Source organism: Egretta garzetta, unplaced genomic scaffold (genome assembly GCF_000687185.1).
Source record: "Egretta garzetta isolate BGI_Z169 unplaced genomic scaffold, ASM68718v1 scaffold388, whole genome shotgun sequence".
NCBI classification, from domain to species: domain Eukaryota; kingdom Metazoa; phylum Chordata; class Aves; order Pelecaniformes; family Ardeidae; genus Egretta; species Egretta garzetta.
Genome location: NW_009260610.1, coordinates 787,358 through 810,460, shown reverse-complemented (window position 1 = coordinate 810,460; position 23,103 = coordinate 787,358). Strand labels below are relative to the sequence as shown.

The 23,103-nt window shown below is 35.1% G+C and overlaps 1 protein-coding gene across 1 annotated transcript in view; it reads right to left on the bottom strand.

Annotated features, from left to right (window-relative positions):
* The window catches only part of QKI (QKI, KH domain containing RNA binding), a 167,303-nt gene that overhangs the window by 39,966 nt on the left and 104,234 nt on the right, over positions 1–23,103 (bottom strand). The window contains 1 exon segment of the mRNA XM_035900406.1: positions 18,663–18,806. Coding sequence (XP_035756299.1) covers positions 18,663–18,806 — 144 coding nt within the window.

The window sequence follows — 23,103 nt, the reverse complement described above, 5'->3', positions numbered from 1 at the left end:
AATAACTGACCTATCTTGAATTATTTATCTTCACTTCCTTTCACCTGTATAACCTTATGATCAGATAAATTCTACTATTTCTGTAAGTTTGTAAAGATTCTACTTCCTCTCCTGTTTATAACCCACAGAAGAAACCCATTTATTGATATGCCTTAGCTAAACATTTGTAAACCCACGTATGAAATGGACTTTTCACTTTTACAAAAAAAAAAAAGGTTGAGGCTGTTGTCATAAATGTATTGCTAAAACTGTTCTACAAGGTTTCAGAAATACATGAATACCAATGCTCCTGCCACATTAGCCAAAAATGCTCATGTCTATGGATTAAGTATTTTTTTGTTTGTTTTTGTTTAAAATTCATCTCTTTATCAGCTTGGAGGAACAAAACAAGGATGCCAGAGATATCAAGGATACTTATAGACCACCCCATCACTTTATTTAAAACACATTAGAAATATTCATAACTAGGCATACTGCTGTGCCTTTCATATGATATGGCATCCCTAGCACAACCCGTTATCAGGATATTATATTGGTTGGTCCATTCAGAAACTGAACTGGTGCACAGTTTGGTGACCTTTCAGCTGGAGTTTTTTATCCCTTATCCCAAACGCTAAAGATCCACTAGATTCAAGTAATTTATTTCAATGCTGTATTCTTGCCATTTTTCCCCCATTTACACTTGACTTTCACTTGCCTCACTTACATGTTTCTTACGCTAAGCATTTAATTGACATTTCTAAAAAGCAAGTCTATCAGTGAGGAAAAAGAACAAACTGTTGAATACCACTTTTGGCCAGCTTATGTTTTTCCATAGTTGACCCTGACCTGAATATCTTTTGTTTCTAGTCATAGTTAATACACTGAAAAAAATAATTTAAAAAATATCTGTTTACATAAACAGTATTTTAAATGGTCAAAATTAAAGCACTATTTTTTCGCCTGCCACTGGCTTCTCACGGAGGTGGCCAATCTGTCACAAAAGCTATCACCATTTGCTCTGAAGTTTGACTGCCTCTTGCAATGTTCTTCATTAGAAATAGAGTTTCAAACTTGTAATATACATATAAAACCCTAGTTAAGCTTTGTTTACACAATGCTGGCTATTCTTTTATTTATCATCACATTTCATTCAGACATTTCAACTTAAAAAAGAGTGTTGTCAGCTTCCACCCAGAGGCCTCCATCTACTGCCATAAGCAAAGAACATACTTTCGCAATTCAAAGAATTCTGACATGTTCACATCAGAAAACATTGCTGCAGTGAAATAAAATATTTTCATACTGCAACTACTGTATTAAGTTTTTAAATCCTGAGGACGCATGTATGCATTTATTGTCTTTTTTTTAAACAAAAGCGTTGCAATTTTGGAACAATGAGCAGAGGTGTCAGAAGAAATATTCAATTTAGCTGTAAATATGTAAGTTCACTAGATATTCATCATAAGAAAGGTAAGTGTAATATGTCCAGAATATCTAGGACTTTATGGCAATCAAGACAAACAACAGGAATATGTCTCCAAAAAGCTAAAGAAAATGTAGAAGCACCAAATCAAAGCTGTGTGAATAAAATTGGTGTAGCGTCACTAAATATTTCACTGATGAGATGAAATCAATTAGACTCGATGCTTTCTGAGTCATCTCAAGGAGCACAGAACATAAGTCTAAAAGCTGTTCCGGATACATGCCCAGGACAAGATGACAGCAAGGAAGGAAACAACAGGTGTGAGCGTAACAGAGTTACACTTAAAAAATAAGCTGTTGTAGGAAAAATGCAATAAACTGTTGCAGGAAAAATTATGACCATTGGTGAAGACAGAGTTTTGAAAGGGAAAAAAAACCTGAAATGTAGCTAGAAAAAGACAGACCTTTTCTGTAAATTACAGGACTAAGAACAACTATCCTTTTACTCATAAAATTGAAGTACAAGGATGAACTTTTGACCTTTCCTAGGAACTACATAGTTTTGGTCATATCACCATTTCTTTTAGAGTCAGAACACCTATAGTAAACATCACAACAACTTTTCTTCCCTTCTCCAGATTAAAACTTACCAGAACTAGTAAAGAACTAGACATACAAAAATAAGCCACGTTCTTAGAAAGTTGCACAAAATGGAAGCAAAGAGAACTTTGTAATAACTACCATCTCGTATTTGTCTTCTCAAAGTATGATTTTAAATTCCATACTAGCTTGATTCATAACATTTGAGCAAGTTAAATTTTCAGTAACTTTAATTTAAAAAATTATTGAGATATTCTAAATTTACTGCACTTTTGTTTTAAAAACAGATTTAGTTCTAAAATCCTATATACAATGGCAAACAAGAAACCCAAAGACAATTTTATCATGAAACACTTCTAATGAAATACAGCCGTATTGTTAAAAACATCTTTTAAGTGTAGGCTGACTCATCTAAGAAAGCAGTCAGACCCATCTGGCCCAATTAGTGAAGCAGAGTCTACAAATTCTACCAACAGAAAAGCAAAAAAAAACCCCAAAAAACCAAACCCACACACGTAAATCCGATATATTGCTCCATCTGACATCTACGTGCAATTCATTCACTGGTTTATAAGGTTGCTGGTGAAGTAAGAACTAGTACCAAAAAATAGGTACAAACAATCTAAAGGAATGTGCTTTAATCTGAGATGTAAGGAGCATCTGAGATAAAACCATACCGATGCATTAATTATGCTTGCCCAAATTATATTCATTTCTTTCTTAAGTGCCTGTTGGTGTTCTAAAAGTCTGTTACATATCTTCATACACCTGTAAAACATTCAAGGCATACCTGTACTGTAGCGTCAAACACTGCATGTATTCCTCTACACGCAGTGTAAGTACTACAACCAGAATAGAGGATCAGCTCTTCTAACCAGGAGCAATAGTGCAGAAGCCCGTGTAAGAAAGCAGCTCTATTAAGTATTTTGTATGAAATTTCTCTTTAGCACATTAGACAGAGATTGAAGTTTATGAGCATATGACATGTAAGGTATGAACTACACATATTAAATGTAGTATGTTCCCAAGTACTGCATGCAAATTCTTCTACAGATGAGTGAGTGCCACTTCCATGCTCCCCAAGAACAGCTCAACATCAAACTTCAAGTATAAAAATATCCTTTGTCTTCATTTAAACTAAGCAAGAATTAGTGCCTGGTGTTATTCTTTAATATTTTAATAAGGACACAATTCCATTTTCATTTTGGGGTTTCTGATAATTTTCCAGGTTGAGAACTATACTATACGGTTATATTTGGCAGATTATGAACAGAAAGTTCCATTTGCCTTACTGTGACGTTAAGACAGATTACCACCCACACTTCCTCACATTGCTTTGTCATTTTTAAGTATTTGTAAACAGCTGATCAGCCCACCTGAAATCACTGTATGACTTCGTATTTTGTACTGCAGTAAGCCTGTTGTTTTTTCTTTAGTTACCCCATAAGCCACCAAACAACAACAAAAAAAATCTGTTTTTGCTTTAGTTTTGATGATAAAAGTAGATTATCCATTTACTGAAAAGGTTCAAGTCACCTTTATTATCATCTGTGCCCCCAGTTTTAACTCTTCTGGGAAGCTCTTATTTCAACAGCCTACGACTTATATGGATAACCTTCAGAAAAGAGTAACTGCAAAAAGAAATTATTTTCTAAAAATATAATTAAACACTCTAAATAAGAAAGATCTTCAAAGGTGGTATTGAACAGTTTTCTTTACCCTTTTTAGTTTGAACCTATTTAAACTTGCATACCTGGAAGGTTTCTTGCTGCTTCTTCCAATACTTACAAAGACTAATTTTTGGAGGTAGAAACATTTGCTATAAAGAAAGCCTTGAAACAATTTCCTGATTCACAGGAGAGTGCATTGACCTAAATCTCCATTGCACTACAACATACATATTAAATTAAGTGCAAACTTGTACCCTATTACAGCAGCAATCAGAGAAATGCCACTTACTCTATTCCCTACCACAAACTTCTTTTTTTATGTTTTACAGTGCAGCACATTTGATCTCAAACTCCTGCTACACAAAGAAATTCATATGGATTAATAAGAATATTTAATCAAGAGTTTCGTTAACAGACATAAAATTAGCAGTACTGAAATTTTAAGATAAATTAACTAAACTCCACAGTTTAAAGACTCAGAATACAAAATCTGAAAACATTTCATGGTAAGGTAATTGTTAAGCAGTCATTTCTGGGAAAAGTTCTCCATGCATTCATCATCGTAAAAACAACATTTGGAAAAGGTATTTACTCAAAAATCTGAATCTACTGACATAAACGTAAACTATTTTGGAAATACTATTCTGCAGTAGAGACACTTTCTCCAGGAAGCTGTCTTTAGAAAATTATCTGTAAAGGAAAACTCTCTCATGTAACCTCCAGAAACAAAAGTTGAATAGCATTAAGGATGAAGTATACTGATGTGCCTAATGAATTATCTCCTCCAAAGAACACTACTTTCTTGTAACTTTTTATTAACTTTGTGATACAGAAGAGACATATGGTCTTGGGAACTACAAACTCCAGAATACATTTATAGCCATCTCTTTTTTTGAAAGTCAGGAAAATCTTCACGAGTCTTACAATGAAATAATTATTTTAGGATTAAAATTTCAAAATAATAGATCAAATTAATAACATATTCCAATTATGGTATATTTTTCTTTCTGAGAAAAAGGTCACTTCCTTTCTGTGGCTAGTATGACACTTCAGAAGCCAAAATCAGCTGAGCTATGCTGCGGCAAGAAACACCATCTTTATCTTAAATGCCTAAGTAATTCCTCAGAGCAAGAGATTCAGTATTAAAAAACCGAATCAGACATGAACCTGATTGGTGTTGGAGAAGATTCTGAGTGGCCACTGAGTGGCTTTTCTTTTTAGCTTCCAAAGGACTGTTGAGAAATTACAGGATAGTCAGGACAACTGGTGCTAACTGATCTTTGGGTATTTTGAAGGATCTTCCACTATCTAATTATTCCTAGGATGAAACGATCATTGTTGCACTTTCCATTACTGCCAGCATATACTGTCCAGGGAAAGCACCTGGAAGACATCCTTGAGAGTCCCCAGTTCCAGGATCCGGATGTACAGCCTGTACCAATTTGCAATCTACACACCTATATCATTTGAACTTCAGTGAGATTCACCTATCAGAGGCAGTAATTGTCCTTTGCACAGAGAGGAAAGACAAAATAGCATCCCTTTACAAACACTGTCCAGGATTTGCAACAGATGTGAAAACTTGGAGGGTTGACTGTTCCTTTATACATCACTCAAAATCTGAGATCTGAGGTCATCTAAGCACACAGGTGCCAAAAGACTTGGGTCTCAGAGTCAGAACAGCTGCTATTACTGAAAGATTTCATTTATGTTCAGTGGGTGAAATTTGCTCCAAGAAAGCAGCAGCATAACCTCCGAGAAGTCCATCTTTGCTCTGTGAATTCTGCATGGTAAGTAGGAAATGAATTGTTATTTTTGTAAATTTCATCCTGAAATTTAGTGGAGATATATGTTTAAAGCAGGATCAACCATGTCTTTTGCAAAAAGCTAAGTCATCTTCTACAAGCTTATCATTCAGATAAGGAAAAAATGTGACGTGTTATCTTTGTTTGGAGACAGTGGTTCTCTGAGGATCTTTGGACATAGGACAAACAAAAGTCTGCACTGAACTCACAGTGTCTCTTGTCTACTGGGAAGTGGTGAAAACATATCCAAACCCCAAATCTGACTTAAATAATATGTTCGTCATTATGTGCCTGTACATGAAGCAGCAGAGATGCTGTCAGCACCAACAAAAGACACTCATGAAAGCAGGACAAGTCCTGAAATCATAGCAAGGACAAAGATTTATCTGTTCTACATTTGAGAGTGGCAAAATGGTACAACAGCATGTCAGTCTTACTAGGGAGAGTAAGGGGTATCTCAAAAGTAAGAAAACCCAACTGGTTTACCTAAGGAAGACAAGATAACCAGCAAATAACATAGCAGAGGCTTTTGTGCAAGTCAGTACATAAAACTGTTGAGTGTTGATAGAACACAGAAGCAACCAAAGGTACTCTTTGTACATCTTCTTATAGTTGTGAGTGCAAGGTCCGGATGTTAGCCACAGAGGCTTAAGTGACAGCCTGGTTCATATACCATTTTATGAATACTTTTCCCAGAACATCTTTTGGAGGAGGCTGCAGGACTCAGCAAGGATTCAGAAATACCACTTGCTACAGTTTTCCAAAAGCAATGTATTTGAAATGAGGCAGCAGAACACAATGTATAGCAAAGATTTTGGAAGGTGGTGGAGAGGCTACAGAAGACCCTAGGAGACTACTTCCAAAAGCAAGTGTGCATAGATTTATGTAGCAAAGAACTGTGCTTGAGGAAGGTGCTCATTACTGAAACAAGAGGCAGTTTCAGTCACATCAGATCCTTCAGGATTATGAGCACTCTCCAAGCAGGATGATACTCTGGTTGTAAGACATTCTTCGCCTTCCTTATACAACTGTGCAGAGCTAAAATCTACAAAAAAGGACAGCAAAGCCACGGTCTGGTTAGCATCTCTAAGATGCCATACTTCGGGTATCAAGACAAAAGCAGGGCCCTGCACTATGACACCAAGTACTTCTCATAGGACTTGATATAGACTTAAATCATGATCAGATCTTTCTATTCTTCTGGATCAAACACTGATACAAGTCTAGGAATAGTCACCTGTAGCAATCTTTCTTTTCCAAGAAAATCAATGGAAAAACCCTTTAAGTTCAACCACACTTCTAGATGGTGCCATTGTTTGTCACTCTTAACTGTGGGTTATGTGCCACACAGAACAGATGTTACTCTCTGCCAGAGATGCAACACATGCCCTTCTTTTTGAGGAAAAGGAACTTTTATCACCAGAAATACAAAAATGCTCCTGATAAAGTTAAGGAAGTATAGCCATATGTCTGAGGTCAAGGCCAGGAAAAGAACTTGTTTAATTAGCTCAAAATCCAAAGGATGCCTCAATATTAAAGCTATGTACAGAGGAGCACTGAAAGACTGCTTTTTTGAAAAAAGAAAAAAAAAAAAAAGAAAAAAATCTCCTCCACAAAAATCCACAGTAAACCATTATTTCTATGCTTTTAAGTGTATTATTTAACTTATTTGGATTGGTAACACCTGCTAATAATATTAATGCTTTAGAGGACTGTAGATATGTTTACCATTTAATTTCTACAATTACAACTCTCAGAATTTTTTCTGAAATTACTCTTTTTTATCAGAGCTAGCATGTTGATGTTCTGAAGAACTTTAAAGACAAAACTTCATTTTTTTACTTTTTACATAAGCTTCCCTCGAAAGACAAGCTGTTTAGAGAAGTCACAGAGGAGCGATATTTACTGCTCTTATGCCAGTTAAGGTTCCCTCCTAATAAACTGTTTTAATTAAGCAGGATTCTACTTTGACACATCTATGAAAGAAATTATTAAACTGAAAAGCCAATGCTTATAAAAAAAACCAAACTGATATCAGAACACCAAAAGGAGTAATTGGTTTTTTTTCCCCCAAGAGCTACTAGAGCCACCTCCATCTAAAACAGTTTACTGAATCTAGTAAAAGAAGCCATGCCCTTAAACCACAGTTGCTTTTCATTAAATGACATTTAGTCATATATCCAGTTTCCTTGGTTCCCCTCAACCTTAAAATTGGGCTGAAAGGGTATGTATGATTCACATTCAAAGGAAACTGATTAAACAGATTAAAATGCGGCAAATATAAATAAAACCAGCACCTAGACTATGTTGGGGATTATGTCTCAACTACATCATCATAAAAGTTGTCTTAGCAAAGATTTCTAAAGTTTCCAAATCAGTTAGAGACTTTTAGTAAAAATCAATTCCTAGATTTCAAACTTAAACCACTGATCATTACTATCATATCCACACCATTATGCATCTTACTTTCAAGTTCCTAAAAGTAACCTAGACTAGGATTTTTAGAAGAGCCTGTATAACTCAGATGTACAAAGTACTATTAATTTTAATGGGGATCTGGTTACTGGACTCACTTTGGATCTTTTAAAAAAAATTCCAGCTACAGTAAGTGGTGAAATAAAGTATTACTTAGTGATGATTAACATTTATACATTGGGACTGCTACAAATGGATTACTTCTAACAGCTACAAAATATATGGAATGTAAAGCATGCCATAATAAGAGTAAATTACACTATTTATCAGCTTTACTGTCTTACATGCTTCAGTTTATTTTCCAAGCACTGCAATATGATTTACTCAGGAACAAGAGATGACATTTTCTCAAATGGTACTATTAGAGTCCCTTTAAGGCTGCCCAGTTGAGCACGAGTCCTAGGTCACTCTGCAAAACTGCTAAGCTTCACATTTACTTTCTAAGACAAGATAATGTCATTTAATACCTGGTTTACTAAAGCCTTAAAGCACAGAAGCTACATAGCTGGATATATCTATGTATAATTTCAAAAGTTGTTCCACAAAAATATTTCAGTAATACATAAAATTTACATGAAGGCTTATGTAACAAAACGATTTCCAAGATAATTTTAAATTAATTCTAAGCTGAAATCAATAAAACTATTTCTTGTTAGCAAAACTTTCATCTGATTTTTTTAGTAAACATTTACCCCTCAGAGTATTTTACAAATCAGTAAAGAGCTATCGCCACATTTGGAAGAAAATGAGGAAGAAAACATTTATTTAAACAGTATCTCTGTTAGCATAGGGGAAAACAAGTATTTCTATGACCAGAGGAATTTTAAAAGCCTGATTTTTTTAATGTGTATCTTTCTTGAATCTGATTGACCTTTGGATCTTCAAAAGTAACAGATTTCCCCGAAGCTGGGGCATAAATCTGAGTAATAAAGCATCTCTTTACTGACTTCTCCACCATCCCCTAAGACAGGAGGTCATACTGCAAGGATCACTGAAGGAGTCCCTCTCTACAGCCCAATCACCTTCTTCGGAAATCAATCAGTACTTTCAGGAATGACTACTGAAACACAAATACAGGCCTTGCTTTTGCAGGCTTAAGAAAAAACAGTATTCTTCTCAACACTACAGCAAAAGTCTACCTGTTCCAAATGACAAGAAATACCATTAACTGAAAAAAAATCAGATTAGCACATTAATACCATGCATACTACAGTGGGTTAAAAATGTAGAAGGAATTCAGACAATCCTCTCAGCTCCCTTTGTCTTTCATAATTTATTTTCCAAGTGGTTATACTCTCTCAAACAGCTTTCCTGCACAATGACATGAAGATTTTATTATTTAACAATTCTCTGTTGATAGCCCTGATTTTGATTATAAATTCTAACAAACTAAGCAAGCAAGCTCTCATTTTAAAACTTCGGAACTTTTCTTTAAGACCCTAGCAGCTCTAGGCCTCTCATTAAGAAATAAAAGCTCAGACTAGCAGATACAGAAAAAATAAGGGTACTGGTTGCCTAACATAGCCAGAAGGCTTAGCAAAGAACTAGAATTGCCTATTTGTGTAACTTCCACCACTACAGCATTCAAGTGCCGGTGAGTACACATGACATCTCTACTACTAGTTCCATTTCACCTTTCCAGACTTATCATTTGCTTGCGTTAGTACAACTGTACCAGTATAGCTACTAAGGTTCCCAAGAAAAGTAGGGTAGTCAAAAGTTTGAATTTTGTTTTTGAACTATGACACATAAGCTAGAGAGTGAAGAAATCTTGAAGAAGCTACTTCTAAGATGAGAGAATAGTGGTGCATGTAATTACATGACTGAAATTTAGCTTTCATCAAAATTACTACAAATATCTTAAGACAGCCAACTCCACATGGTTGATTTGGGGTTTTCATTTTTTTAGTCTCATGAAAAAGATTTGCAATGTACAATTTTGGAGACTGTAGAAAAGTGTCTATCAAAGGCTGGATTTCTTTATTTATAAACAAAGCAACTGAAATTCTTAGCATCTACAGCTGTGTTTGATCAAAAAGAAAACTTCACATCTTGCAATCCATTTGTAAGAGGCTGCAACATCTGAATATAGTATTAGAGACCCCTGACTTTTTCTTAAGATTTGCTCCCGATCAGATTTCCTTCTATCCAGTAATTCCAATTTGAATTTAAAACACACTTCACTTTCCAACACAACTTGAATTTGACGAATATAACTTACTATGTACATAGATGTTGTGGAAATACTAAAAATTAGCTAATAATGGTAATACTGAAGATGTAGAAGGCAGTTCTATTTTTGTGTTATCCCTATTAATAAAGTATGTTTGAAAGTAAGGCAGAGCTTTTAAAATAATTACTAAAATACATTAATAATTGTGTTCCAAGCAATGCAACTTTCCAGTAATATCTCATCTAATCTTTCACTTTCCAGGACAGTTTAGCAGTCTCCAGTTTAATTCAAAGTCTGTTACAAATGGTCCAGTCCAAAATGATGTAACCTATTTAAAACAATTAGCTCCAACCTCTTATATCATGCTTAACTATGTTCCTCCTGATACAGGGTCCAGAACACTCCCATATTAAAGCCTTAGCCTATAAACAACTTATGAAGAAAAATAAATCTTAAATCTTATTAGTCCTCCACTGGAAGCTCAAGCACTTCTGTCCTGTTTTAAAAAAGAAACACTTAAGTTTTCTATTGAATAGTAGGTGAAAAACCCTGGGCGCTTTTTCAAAGGTTAGAATTTTCTGTGTTCTGACGTCAAAATAGCAAAATGTAGAGCCACTTGATGACTATAAGTCATCAGTCAGCATTAAATCACAGAAGTTTGTATGACAAGCTTTATTTTTGTATAATTAGAAATCTAGATTTCAAAACTAATGCTGGCAATGAAGAATGTTTTAGATAGCTAGAAAAAGGAAATGTTTACTGATTACTATTACTCCACACAAAAATCTTTGCAATAGCTAAGATCCCTCCAGGAAAGCCAAGATGACTTGTACATGAAGTGATCTGACCTCCTTAATACAGTCTGGTTAATATTTAGTATAAAAAATGTGTCAAAAGTATAGGACAACAAATTTCTACTCTTTGTAGTATGTCTCAGGAATCCCAATGCTATAATTAGCATTTCTTCCACTTAGGTATAAGGCTGTGATTTCAAAAAAGAAAACCAACCAACCGAAAAACAACTTTTGGTCCTCGAGTTCAATAAAATTCAACTACAGTTAAGACATGTATATACAAATTTAAAAATCAAATTCTCACAGAAAATTCACTGACAAGTACAGTTATTTTGAGGTCAAAAATATGAAGTAAAACAGGAATCTGGAAGACCAACTGGAACTAGAAATGAAGGATAAGGAAAATAAAGCATGGGTAATTTGCTGCAGTTTTCTCGTCATCTTTATCAAGATGGACAGCCAAGGAGAATCATAGCTTCATCATCTACTTCTTGCATAAGGGGTGAAATACTTTTAACGAGATTTTGTATAAAGATTCCAGCTTACATGTTCTGCTCCAGGGCCATCAACAGAAAAAGAACAAAGATATGGAAGAAAAAAAAAAAGGCTATAGGAAATACAGAAAAAATATCCAACAGAGTAAGCAAGCTTAAAAAATATGGGGAAAAAAAAAAGAAAAAAGGTAGATACCACAAAATTAATTACCAGAATAGGTCAGTGTCGTTTTTTAATTCCACAACTATGTCTACCCAAATAGATTAAGCACATTTCTGAAAGACAGACGAGACCCATGTAGAACTTAATTAGAGCTCCTAATCAATGCATAATCCTGCTTTGGAAGGGCATGTGCCTACTCAGTTTCAGGCAACAGAGCTTCATTGTTTGTCTGCATGAAGAGACTATTTTTTAAGTTTCCCAAGGTCTTTTTCAGAAATTACGATCTACCATTTCTCATGTTACACATTTGTAACACCCTAAATAACTGAACACAGAGGAGGGTGATATACACCTCCAGTAAGTGTTTTGGAGAAGAAGGACAAGGGGAATTCAGCAGTATTCTCAGTAACTGTATGGAGGCACAATCAACTAGTTTCCCTGGGTTCTAGAAGCCGTCAAAGATGTCCAGAAGAAGATTCAGAATAACAGCTCAATCGAGGTGCTTAGAAATAACTGTTGGAGGAGCTTCTTTCTACCATTAGTATAAGAAAAGCCTAGGGAAAACAAGAAACAGTACAAACTGCTACCTAAGTTCTAAGCTAATAAAACTAGGCATATTTACATAAATATATTTGATTATGATTACATGCCTGAATTTGTAAAACAATGAACTGAAATATGCGAGGGCACAGACGATCATAAATTTATATTTACCTTTTCATTATTTGCCAGCTTTTTGGAAATGGCAAGTTGAAAACAAATTTATAATCATAATATAAACCAGCAGATTTTATATCCTCTTCCAAAATTATTCTCATGAACAAGATTCTGGTTAATTATTCTGATGAATAATATTAGTTTTCTCCTTAGTACTACAAAGATCATTTCAGGAGACTTGAGGAATTTAACAGAGTTTAAACAAGGTTTAATACAATTAAGTTGCAAATCACCCAGATATCTTGTACTAAATATGGTCTCAAAAGTCTTTTCCACCAACAGACTTAATTTTGGTCGTAATGAACCACTGGTCTTACAGAGTTTCCACCATAGCACACAATGACAGAGAGAGCTGCTTCACACTTGCAGCTGGCCTGAGATAATTTTGTTAATAGTCAATACGAGTGTAAGCTCAAAAATTTTACACTGCAGTAACATATCAAGTACAACACAAACCCTTCCGATGTGAACTGGTGTAAGAGATTCTTGTCCTCATTTTTAAAACTCAGACTTGCATTACAGTGAAAACTTTCAGCAGACTAAGACCACCTTCCCGAATTTACTTAAGTACTGCTCAAGAAAACTAATTCTTTATTCAACTTGTGAATAAGCTGCTGAAATTACCTGTACTAGACATACCGGACAGTGGAAAACAGAAGGGGAAGACCTACATACTAGTAGGCTTTCCTCTTTTGTTTTCCACTGCCATATTCTGCTCCACTGAGCTTCTGACCCCTTTGTTCTCATCCTATCTGCAGGTGAACACACTCACTCTTAGTTCTACAAAAGTTTAAGTTTATTTAAGGGTGGCCTACTGGAATCCCGTTTTTCTCCGGCTGCATGTTCTCATTCCGTCACTTCTGTCAGTGCTAAAACAAAACTGACTCCATATCAAGTCAGTTAATCCAAGGTTAAGCTCTCCACCAAACGGACTCGCTACCCGGTCAGCTGAAGGCCGGTACTTTCTGATGCATAACAGGAAGCAGGAACAGCAAATGATGAAGGAATGGCAGGACCGCAGCAGCCCTTGGTTCCTACTGTCATGGAAACATTGAGTCTGCTTCACACTACTAAAAATAATAGACTATCACCTCTCCTCCACATCAAAAAGTTTACCACGTGTTATCTAGCAGTCACTCCCAAGAAGTTTGTCTGCTTCATTACCCTACCTACAGAGTTTCCCTTTTGATCATTTACATGATATGCACTGTGAGAGACTTCCATCTGAACTGACAGAACAGATGTAATGCAGGAATTTCCTAAAAAGCTTTTAAGGACAGCAGTGTCCTTTTTCTGCTACTGTATCACTTACTCATTTTATAACTTTCACTGAACAAGCAGCAAACAATGGATTGCACAGCATGACTGGCATTTCAACGGGGCAGCACTATATTCTCATTTGTGAAAGCAAAAGTATAAAACCAGCATACCATGCAGGAATGAATTAGAAAAAGCTATTCAGGGAAGTCAAACTTGCATGCAGAATTTATTAGATGGCTAAAACAAATGAAGTCTTCTCCTAATATCTTTCAAATTTCAAGCTTTTGCTAGTCTTAGCTACAGGGCAACAAATTATGTACAACATTACTACAATATCCTTAATACCCCCCTTTTTTTTTAACTAAATCTAAAGCAAAATTAAAAATTCTTAAAGTTCTTTCTACCGTATCAGGTTTTTGTTATGAAATTCACAGCACGCAAAGTTTTTGGGTTAAAAATTAAGACATCCTTCAGTTTATTGTAAGAATTTGAAAATAAGCGACAACAGAAATTTACAGCTACGCTTATAGGAAAGGAATTAGAAATTTACCTTAACTAATAAAGAATCCCCACCTCATCACACTTCCTGAAGGTAATCCTTCGGAAAGAAATGCTTTTAACTTATCCAACTGAAAAATAAAACATTCTGCCAATACTGTTGCCCCTTCATTATTTTCTCTCCTGTTATATAGAGAAAATCTGTTGTATATAGGAATGACTAAAAATAGAAATACCATTAAATAATATCTCTAGTAACAGGGAGTAAACAGAAGGACACTTAGACAGTACTTACATACCAAGCATCACTATAAAGAACGCTCCTTTTTTGTAAAAATCATGCATTATACAGCACATTAAACTGGATGAAACACTAGAATGTCATTTTCTGCTGCTGCTTCGTTAAGGAATACAGCATTTGGAAGAAGAAAGTCTGAGTAAAATCCTTGCACGTTAGCTGGACTACCATGGAAAAGACTAATTTCTTTAGCAAAGCAAGCAATTCAGTGTAACCACAAAATGCTTGTACTGTGGGTTTTTTATCACAGATATTTTTGTTTAACCATTGGGTCACAAGCATTTGTTGTAACTGTTTGCATTACATCTTCATACAAAGTTTTGCTGATATTTTTATTGGCATACTATGTTTCAAGACACTGAACATAAAGAAGAGTATCACGCTCCATGATGCTTACAGTGAACAGTTTATTATTTGATTCTTTTATTCAATGATATTTTCTTCATAAAAAACAAAGATGGCTAAAATGATCTTCAAGGTGAAAATCAAATCTTACTTCCCCAGATTTCTTTCCACTATTTATCTTATTCTTAAATCCTCTACCTTCTGCTATACAGTTTAATAATCTGTTGTTTTATAAACAGTGTCTGTAATCTGTTTTAATCTTTTGCCCCTAAAAAGAAAATAATGCTTAAGGTTTTTCCCAGTCTCATCCTTCGTCACAGCTGATCCTGAAGGAAGCCGTCATCAGCGCAGGTTTTCCCCTTTTTCTCTGTGATCTAGAATTTAGTTGCAACTTGGTGAGGCTGTTTTTATTGCACTACAAGTAAAGCAAAATACAAGTTCTTACAGAGTTAAATTGCTTATTTTCCTCTGAAAACAGCCAGTATTTCTTATTGTACTGCCCTAGTTAACACATCTTCTAAGCACTTTGTTTGCTGCTCCTACTTTTACTCTCCTAGCAGTGCCTTGCACTTAAACCTTACCAGCCCTTCAGGCCAAAGTAAATTCACCCAGTAAAACCTTAACTCAAGAAGACTTAATCAATCACGTTCAGCAAATGCCTCAACCTCTTGGGCAGTTTTCAGGTATTTGCACAATTGTTCTCATTCTGATTTTTACTACTCTATTATTTGTTAAGCATAGCTGTTTTCTCTCTGTTCTTTGTGAAAGTGTTTAGAGGCGAGGGTGTATGCTTTGCTTCCTTTATTTCACAGTTTCACTAATTCAGACTTATTCAGCCTTCCGAACAGCTTGCTGGAAACAGACTATATAGTCGTAGCAGCAACTATGATATGGCTGAAGGACAGTAACATCAGTTAATCCAGCATTTTTCAGGCCAGTTTGGTATTTTTGCTTTAACATTTGAGACTTTGTAGCTCTGCAAAATTGGTTTGGTTTTGGATTCTTTTTTTGTTTTTTTCATTTGACCTGAAGAATGGCAAAATTAGTTTCTAACTTCAGGTCCCCCAAACAGCAAGAATTATCCAAACTTTCCTCTAATATTAAATGGCTTATTAGGCTTCGGCAATTTGGACTCTGAATTTATGTTACAGATCATCTTGTTGTGAAAACTGTGTTCTATTAATGTCTTTATTTTTCATCCTTTCCTTACTACATTTTAAAATTGCTCAACTACAACACTGCAACATCTATTATTAAACAGGATGAAATGCTTGGGAACACTATCAAAGACTGATGGTAATTGTCCAATGCATAAAGCTGCTACAAAATACACAAAAATGACCATTATAAAATTGGTTGTTTGTTGACTCCCATCTACTTTAAGTCATAAGATAATTATTCCTTAATATGGAAAAACATTAATTATCTCTTATATAGCATGGTTTTATTTGTGTTTGAATTACCTTAAAAAAATATATTACTGCCATTGATATTCATCTACTCTAAGGATTTTGACATTATAAAATCAATATGGCTACATTATTTACTTTAATTAAGCTCAATGATTTTTTTTGTTTAAATAATGATACTTTCCCCATATCATACAGCTAAATGTAAAGATATTAAAGACTGAAAAACCTAAAATCACTATTATAGGCAAGAACCAAATGTACTAACAAAATTAAACAACCTTCTACTGAAACATTATTTTCTACCCATCACAATCTTCAAATTCCATTATCATAGTGACAAATTATACACACAGTTTGACAGGGAGCATCACTGACTAATACTACATTGCAGTTGTCTTCAGACAAGATGGAGGCAGCAACTAAGTAAAACTACAGCTGCCCCAGCAGAGGAAGTGCAATACAAAGAATTTGAAAAACACTGATTCCAGACCAAATTAGAACAGTTAAGTAGAAGCCAGAAATAAGATCTTTTCCTCAGAAAAGGAGTCAAAAGAAAAGGGTAAAAAGTATTTGCCTGAAATTTGAATTCTATTGTAGGTGTCTCATCCTACATAAAGACAGTTAGTATAAAGGCAAATTAGTAATTAAAGAGACCTGGACATCTGTATAAAGAAAGGAGTATCTAGAAAATATATTCAGCTAGAAGAGTTTATTCAACGCTTCTTAGAACATGTAGAAGCCTTGGTTATTTCCAGCAGAGGAAAACAGATGTACTGCTCAGGACCTCAAAGAATAATCCCAAACCCTTAATGACACTGTAACTCAGTATGCTATACTTAATTCTTATGTATGTCCCCTTACACAAGCTCTGCACTTTTTCTTCTGTTCTGCAGTGCACAATCCAGAGCATCTTTTGCAAAGGAAGACAAGAGAACCACCCATCCTTACTGAACTCTGGCAAATAACAAATAAACTGTCAAAGTTATCACAATGAAGAGAGGGGAGGTCAATAAGCTGTAGGATTCCCTTTAGAAGGAGACATAAGGACAGTGCAGCTCAATGTGATCCCTAAGGCCTGAAGACTGCTTCATTCTTCCTTTTGGAGGCTCAAAACACACCTATACACCATGTCCAGAAACCAAGCGTAACACAAACATACACAGGGTATGCACATTAGTACTTCAGACATATTGGGGTTTTGTGAACTACCAGGTCATCTTGAACATGACCCTTCAGTCATATTATTCAGCAAATAATAATTACATCAGACATTTGACTAAATTTATTCTGCATCACATGGAAGTTTGAGTTGTGTGGTTTTTACACTATTTGCTGCATAGTAGTTAGAGAAGGAACACAAGGTTTCAAGTTTTGCCCATATAAAAAGTCTTTTTCTTATTACAATTTCTAATACTGATTATAAACTCAATCCTAATGTGCTCGAGATCTTTTTAGTAAATAAATAAATTCTGAAGATCTACTTTCTCTAGTTGTCTTCTGCTTTCAGAGACTGACAAAGTGCAATGTGAACAGGTCTAAATTACATGTTTTTCATATTTCCTGCTTAATATTCTACCATATATTCAAAAATCAAGTCTCTCTTCTGATCTTTGGTAACCTTTAAAAATGAGTTCTGAGTAACTTTCCTCATACAGCATGTGTCACCACAAGTTTCCTTGTCTAGCCAGTGTCTATTAGCATTCACTAAGTACCCAAATCACTAGGTCATTTAAATACCACCTACTACTTTCTTTCGCAAGATAATCTCACGTAATATAGAAAAATTTCCCTCAACTGAAAAAGATATAATTTCTTTTTATCATTTTATAATGGCATAAAAGTGGTGGTAAAAGTCAGCACAAGATGCAAGTTAATGGCATGGGATGCACTACACAGCCACGCTGAGTCACCTTGCTTTGAGTGAGAACACAGAGCAGATCTAAGAAGGGCTCTCACAGGGTAATTCTGGTCCCTGCAAAAGGCTTTAAGTCATCTGGCTGGGCAGAAGGCAGTTTATATTATCAGGGAATGAGAAAGACAACCCATTTTCCAATTTCACTATGTTTATTTTTCCCCAGTGTATTGACAGCACAGTTTTTTGATACTGTGTTCCTGAAGGGTTTTGTTTCTTTCTGGAATGTGTTTAATTGTGATGATCCGAGAAAACATGCCTTCTTTTCTTAAAAGTATCAGAATCATCTCAAAGCAAAACATAAAAGCATGTCATATTTCCCCAGCCTTAAAGCGAAGCATCCTTATACTGAAAGAAGGTGAGAAAGCTTATGTTTATTACAGTTCAGCACTGCCTTTTAAAGGTGTTTCCTGCATCTATATCTAAAACAGGCAAAAAAATTAACATATCCTAAAATATTACTCTGTTCTGAGGAATAATTCAATCCAGGATGAGACATTTTAAAGATGCTAGAGCATTACAAAAAAATACCTAAACTTCATTTTGGGATGCCGCTCTGCAGGCTTACTCTTACTGCTGCAGTATTAATTGTATTTCAGATGTGATTTCTGGAAATGGAAAGACTTGCATACAAATACTTACTGCAGGTATCAGTAACTTTTTTACTTCTTCAACAGCTCTCTTCAGTTTTATTTCTGCTCTGTTCTGAGCATCCTCCACAGTGATAAGTACATGTAAATCTTCATTCAGATGTTCCCAGTTGGGCTTGCCTCGGTTCTGTTCTTCCTAAAAAAAAAATTTAAACAGGGAAGCTATGAAGCATTGTTACGTTCTGTATAAAACAATTACAAAACAGTAGACAAACTCAATTCTGTGAGTAGTAGGAACTGTATTGTCAGTGAGATGGAAAAAGACTTCTTTGTACTGGAGACTTTTGTTTTATATGATTACTTAACAAGAACTTAGGCTTCAAAATATCCTTTTGGGGATTTTGTTTGTGTTTTGCACCCTCATAAAGACTACGAAACAGATGTGATTTCTTAAGAGTACCTTTCCCAACCAAACAAAGGAACAAGAACAAGAAGCACTACAAACACTGTACTGCTTTCGATATTCTTTGGAGCTTTTCAAGGGTTAGACAGATAAATCATACTGGTGGTTAAGCAAATTAGTATTTTCAAGGAAACTGAAACAGACACTATACATACGAACTCCACCTGATTCACTCAAGAGATTCAAGAAGAGAGAGCAATTCTTCAGTGTTAACAATTGCTTTTACATACTTATGAAGAAAAGGTTCAAGAATCAAACATTACAAAAAGAATAGTAGTTGCAATCTTCAAAGCAGAGCTGTGTGTATGCAATGAAAGGCAGAGAGAAGGAGATGACAAGGCTTTAATATTGAAGTCACAGAAGAGCATGTAGCAAGATGGTCACCGTTACACAGGTACTGTTACACCAATGACATTAATAATCCCAAAGACAAATCTCAGTAATGTTTTCAAAAAGGGAGGGCATGCTAAACAAAACTTTTTAAAATGTAAACACTTTTAAACAACAGATATAATTAAATTTAAGTAACAGATTCAAGTATCCAGTCTTTCAAAAAATAAAGATAATAAATACAACACAGAAGAAACTTTCCAACTCCATTTTAATTAAACAATGACTAAAGCTAGCAAAATTTCCCAGAAACATAGTTTAAATTTGACAATATCTAAAATGTAATCAAGTAAGAAAATGGGGGCAGAGGAGGCACACAGGAAAGAATTGAAACTTTACTGAATGAGAAAGGATTACTATAACTTTTGAATCTAAATAAAGGCCTGCTTAAACAAAACCACTTATTTAAAATCCTGGGTGTAATTAAAGAGCCTCCTATTCGTAAGATAAACACTTGTGGCTTAACCACAATTCACATTTAAAAAAAAAAAAATTAAGGCAAGCAAAGCTAATTGTAAATGTGTCTTTTTCCCAAAATTTCATTAAAATTCTTCCAGGATATCAGACATGCAAAGGAAATGTTTGAAGATTTAATACCAACAAATACTTGCAGTACTTCATATTCATATATACCTGAGGGAGCACTGTTCCTTAGAATGTTCTGTCTTTAATTCAGCTGCTTTAAGTCTGAAATGTTTTGTGGAGTAGACAAGGATAAAAATGGGGAAAAAAAATAGAGTAATGAGAGATGTGTATAAAATTTAGGTAAAAGAATCCGTACTTTGACGGAAATATCTTTTCACAATTCTTCAGGTAACATGTGGACAGCTGCATTACTCCATAGTATCAGCTACCATGATTTTTTTTTTTTTCATGTTATCTTAGCCAACTTCCCAAACAAGGGTAGCTGTGAAAATATCTCTGTGAATTTCAGAAGCTGAAGAAAGAAGAAATAAAACACCTCATTTATAAAACAGAACCTGATGCAAAGTGTAGCTGAGTTATAACACATTCTCTGCTGTAATTTAATCTTCGAAAGAACTATCTACCTCAAGGTACTTGCAGCTTATTTCACTCAATCATGATCAAAACTCCACTATTACTATTTAAACAATTCAATTTATTATTTTTTTTTATTCCAAAGCAGGGGTGAGTTGTTTTCTTTTAAGATGGTGATGAGCTATATTAATATGAGGTAGTACAGAGTATTATGTTGCAGGTATGATGAATAAGAGAAGGTTCCTAAGCCAGCAGAGGGCAGAGCAAGGAACATGCTGCTACCTCTTCTTGTACTGACTGGTGGTGAGCTGACACAATGCTGGAATGGGAAAGGTACTGGTTACTAACACATAAGATACATGATAACCTGTACAACTATAGTACCCCAGAGAAGAAAAAAAATAAAAAAAGGCAAGAGGGATAAATGACAAGGAAAGATGTCCCCAACTAAAATGGCAAGTTCTGCTCCTAAAAGAGAAGGAATGCCTAAATCCAGTTTTAGTTACCATGCAACTAAATGGCATGCCTCTATGTTGTCTGGACACAAACATAAAAGGGCATTACTGCACTGCATCTATTTCTTTCATAACGAAAATGATATGCTGCAAAGTCTCAAAATCTTGGTAGAGTTGGAGGAGTTGCTACCTTTCAGCAATGAAAAATAAAATGCACATTGTTATAGTGGATGTACGCCTGATTTGTAACCTTCAGAATACAAAAAAAATTACTTTATTATATAAAACAAGGTAGCCTGCCTATCTGTTATTCAGTTTTTAAGTACTTCAGATTAACATAATCTCAACTATTCTACTTCAAATTATTGTGTTGCAGAATGAGCGTTTTTTGTTCAGTTTTAGTTTGTTTGGTTTTGTTTTTTTTTTTTAAAAAAAGCTGCACATAGGACAATAAATAGATGATACTGTAGGGTTTTTTTCCCCCCAGAAAGTTATAGACCCCCTAATTTACTTTTAGATGGAACACATTGCGTGTAAGGTCAATAATCTCACAAACTGTTAAGGTCAGACCTCACAGCACAAACAAACATACCAATACTTATCAGTATAGTAAGTGAACTAGTATATGACTATTTCTATATATACTCTTCTGTGGTCATGAGGTGTTCTAGTACGCTGATAAAGGTCTTATTGTTATGGAGAGTACTATTTCTTAAGTCAGTGGATAAGACTGAAAGAAAGCTTAAGAAGAATAAAAGTCCACACAATATGTTTTGAAAAAACAATTAGTCAAAACAAAAAAAAAAAGATAATAGAGCTTGGAAAGGGCTTAGAATTCCTCCACTGCTTCCATGCTGTCCCATGAGGTTGCTTTCTTAGTGGGTTAACAGTTTTCCAAGAAATGTCTTTTGGTTTATTGAAAATGCTAGTGGAATGTTATACCAATATGTATGTTTGAATATTTATTTTTTTGTTTTTACCAAAAGCAGGAAATCCAGATCTACACTAGGTCATTCATTCAAATGGAAAGATAAAAAATGAATGACAGGGCTAGGGTCATGGGAAGAGAGATAACCTGCAATCTCTTGCAGTTAAGAGCTGCAATTTTTTGTGCTACCTCACCCTCCTTTTAAATCCTGAAAGGATGGTTTTCCCCTACATAAAATCTTTACTTAAACTGGTCCTCTGTGCAACAAGTCTTGAAAATGACTTTTCTCAACCCTGTTTTATTATAGAAAATGCTCAACAGGTAAATTGAATATATATGGAATTCAAGTGGAAGGTGTCTTTCTTAAGACTCATGAAATATGGTCCAAGACTTTAAGGGTTGGTTAGGGTTTTCTTCTGAAATTGTTTGGGGAGAAAATGGTGAAAAGATGGGCAGGAGAGAAGGACTACAACTTGCCCTGCTGCATAACTTTGTAGAAAGAAACTATAAACTGTAGCTATCTTGAAGCGACTTGCAGCTAAGACAAGCCAGGTTACTTCATAGAACCAAAGAATGGCTGAGGTGGGAAGGGACCCTGGACATCAATCAACCAGTCCAACCTCCCACTCAGGGCAGGGTCAACCCTCAGGGCAGGGTTGCTGAGGGCCAGGTTTTAAACATCTCCAAGCATGGAGACTCCACAACCTCTCCAGGCAACCTGTTCAGTGCTCAGTTGCAATTAAAAAAAAAAAAAGCTGTTTCTTATGTTTAAATGTAATTTCTTTCATTTTGATGTGCCTATTGCCTCTTGTCCTTCAGTAGCAACTGTTGAGCAATTCAGCCTGATTGCCAGGTCTACCTACAGAAAAAACAGTGAGGGGTAACAGAAATTGCCATGAGAGTTATTTTGGGCAAAACCCACTTGTTACCACAGCAGGAAGGGCATGTGCACAGAAGAAAAACAGCACCAAGAAAACCAGAAAACCTGAATAAAAGATTCGGGAAAAAGAAATTCAATTGCGTATATTGAAAATTACGTAACATACACAAGAAGTAATTTACAGCATGAAGTTTTCCTGCATGCCAGAGACTGTTTATGGAAGAATTATACAGGAAAAATGGAGGCAGTGAAGATGCAGGAAATTACAGAGTAAAATGATTTATGCTACAACCTTGGGGAACAACAATATTAGAAAAGCTTAATTACAACCAAACTATCTTGTCTGCTAAATTAAAGAACATTAAGAGCAACATAAAT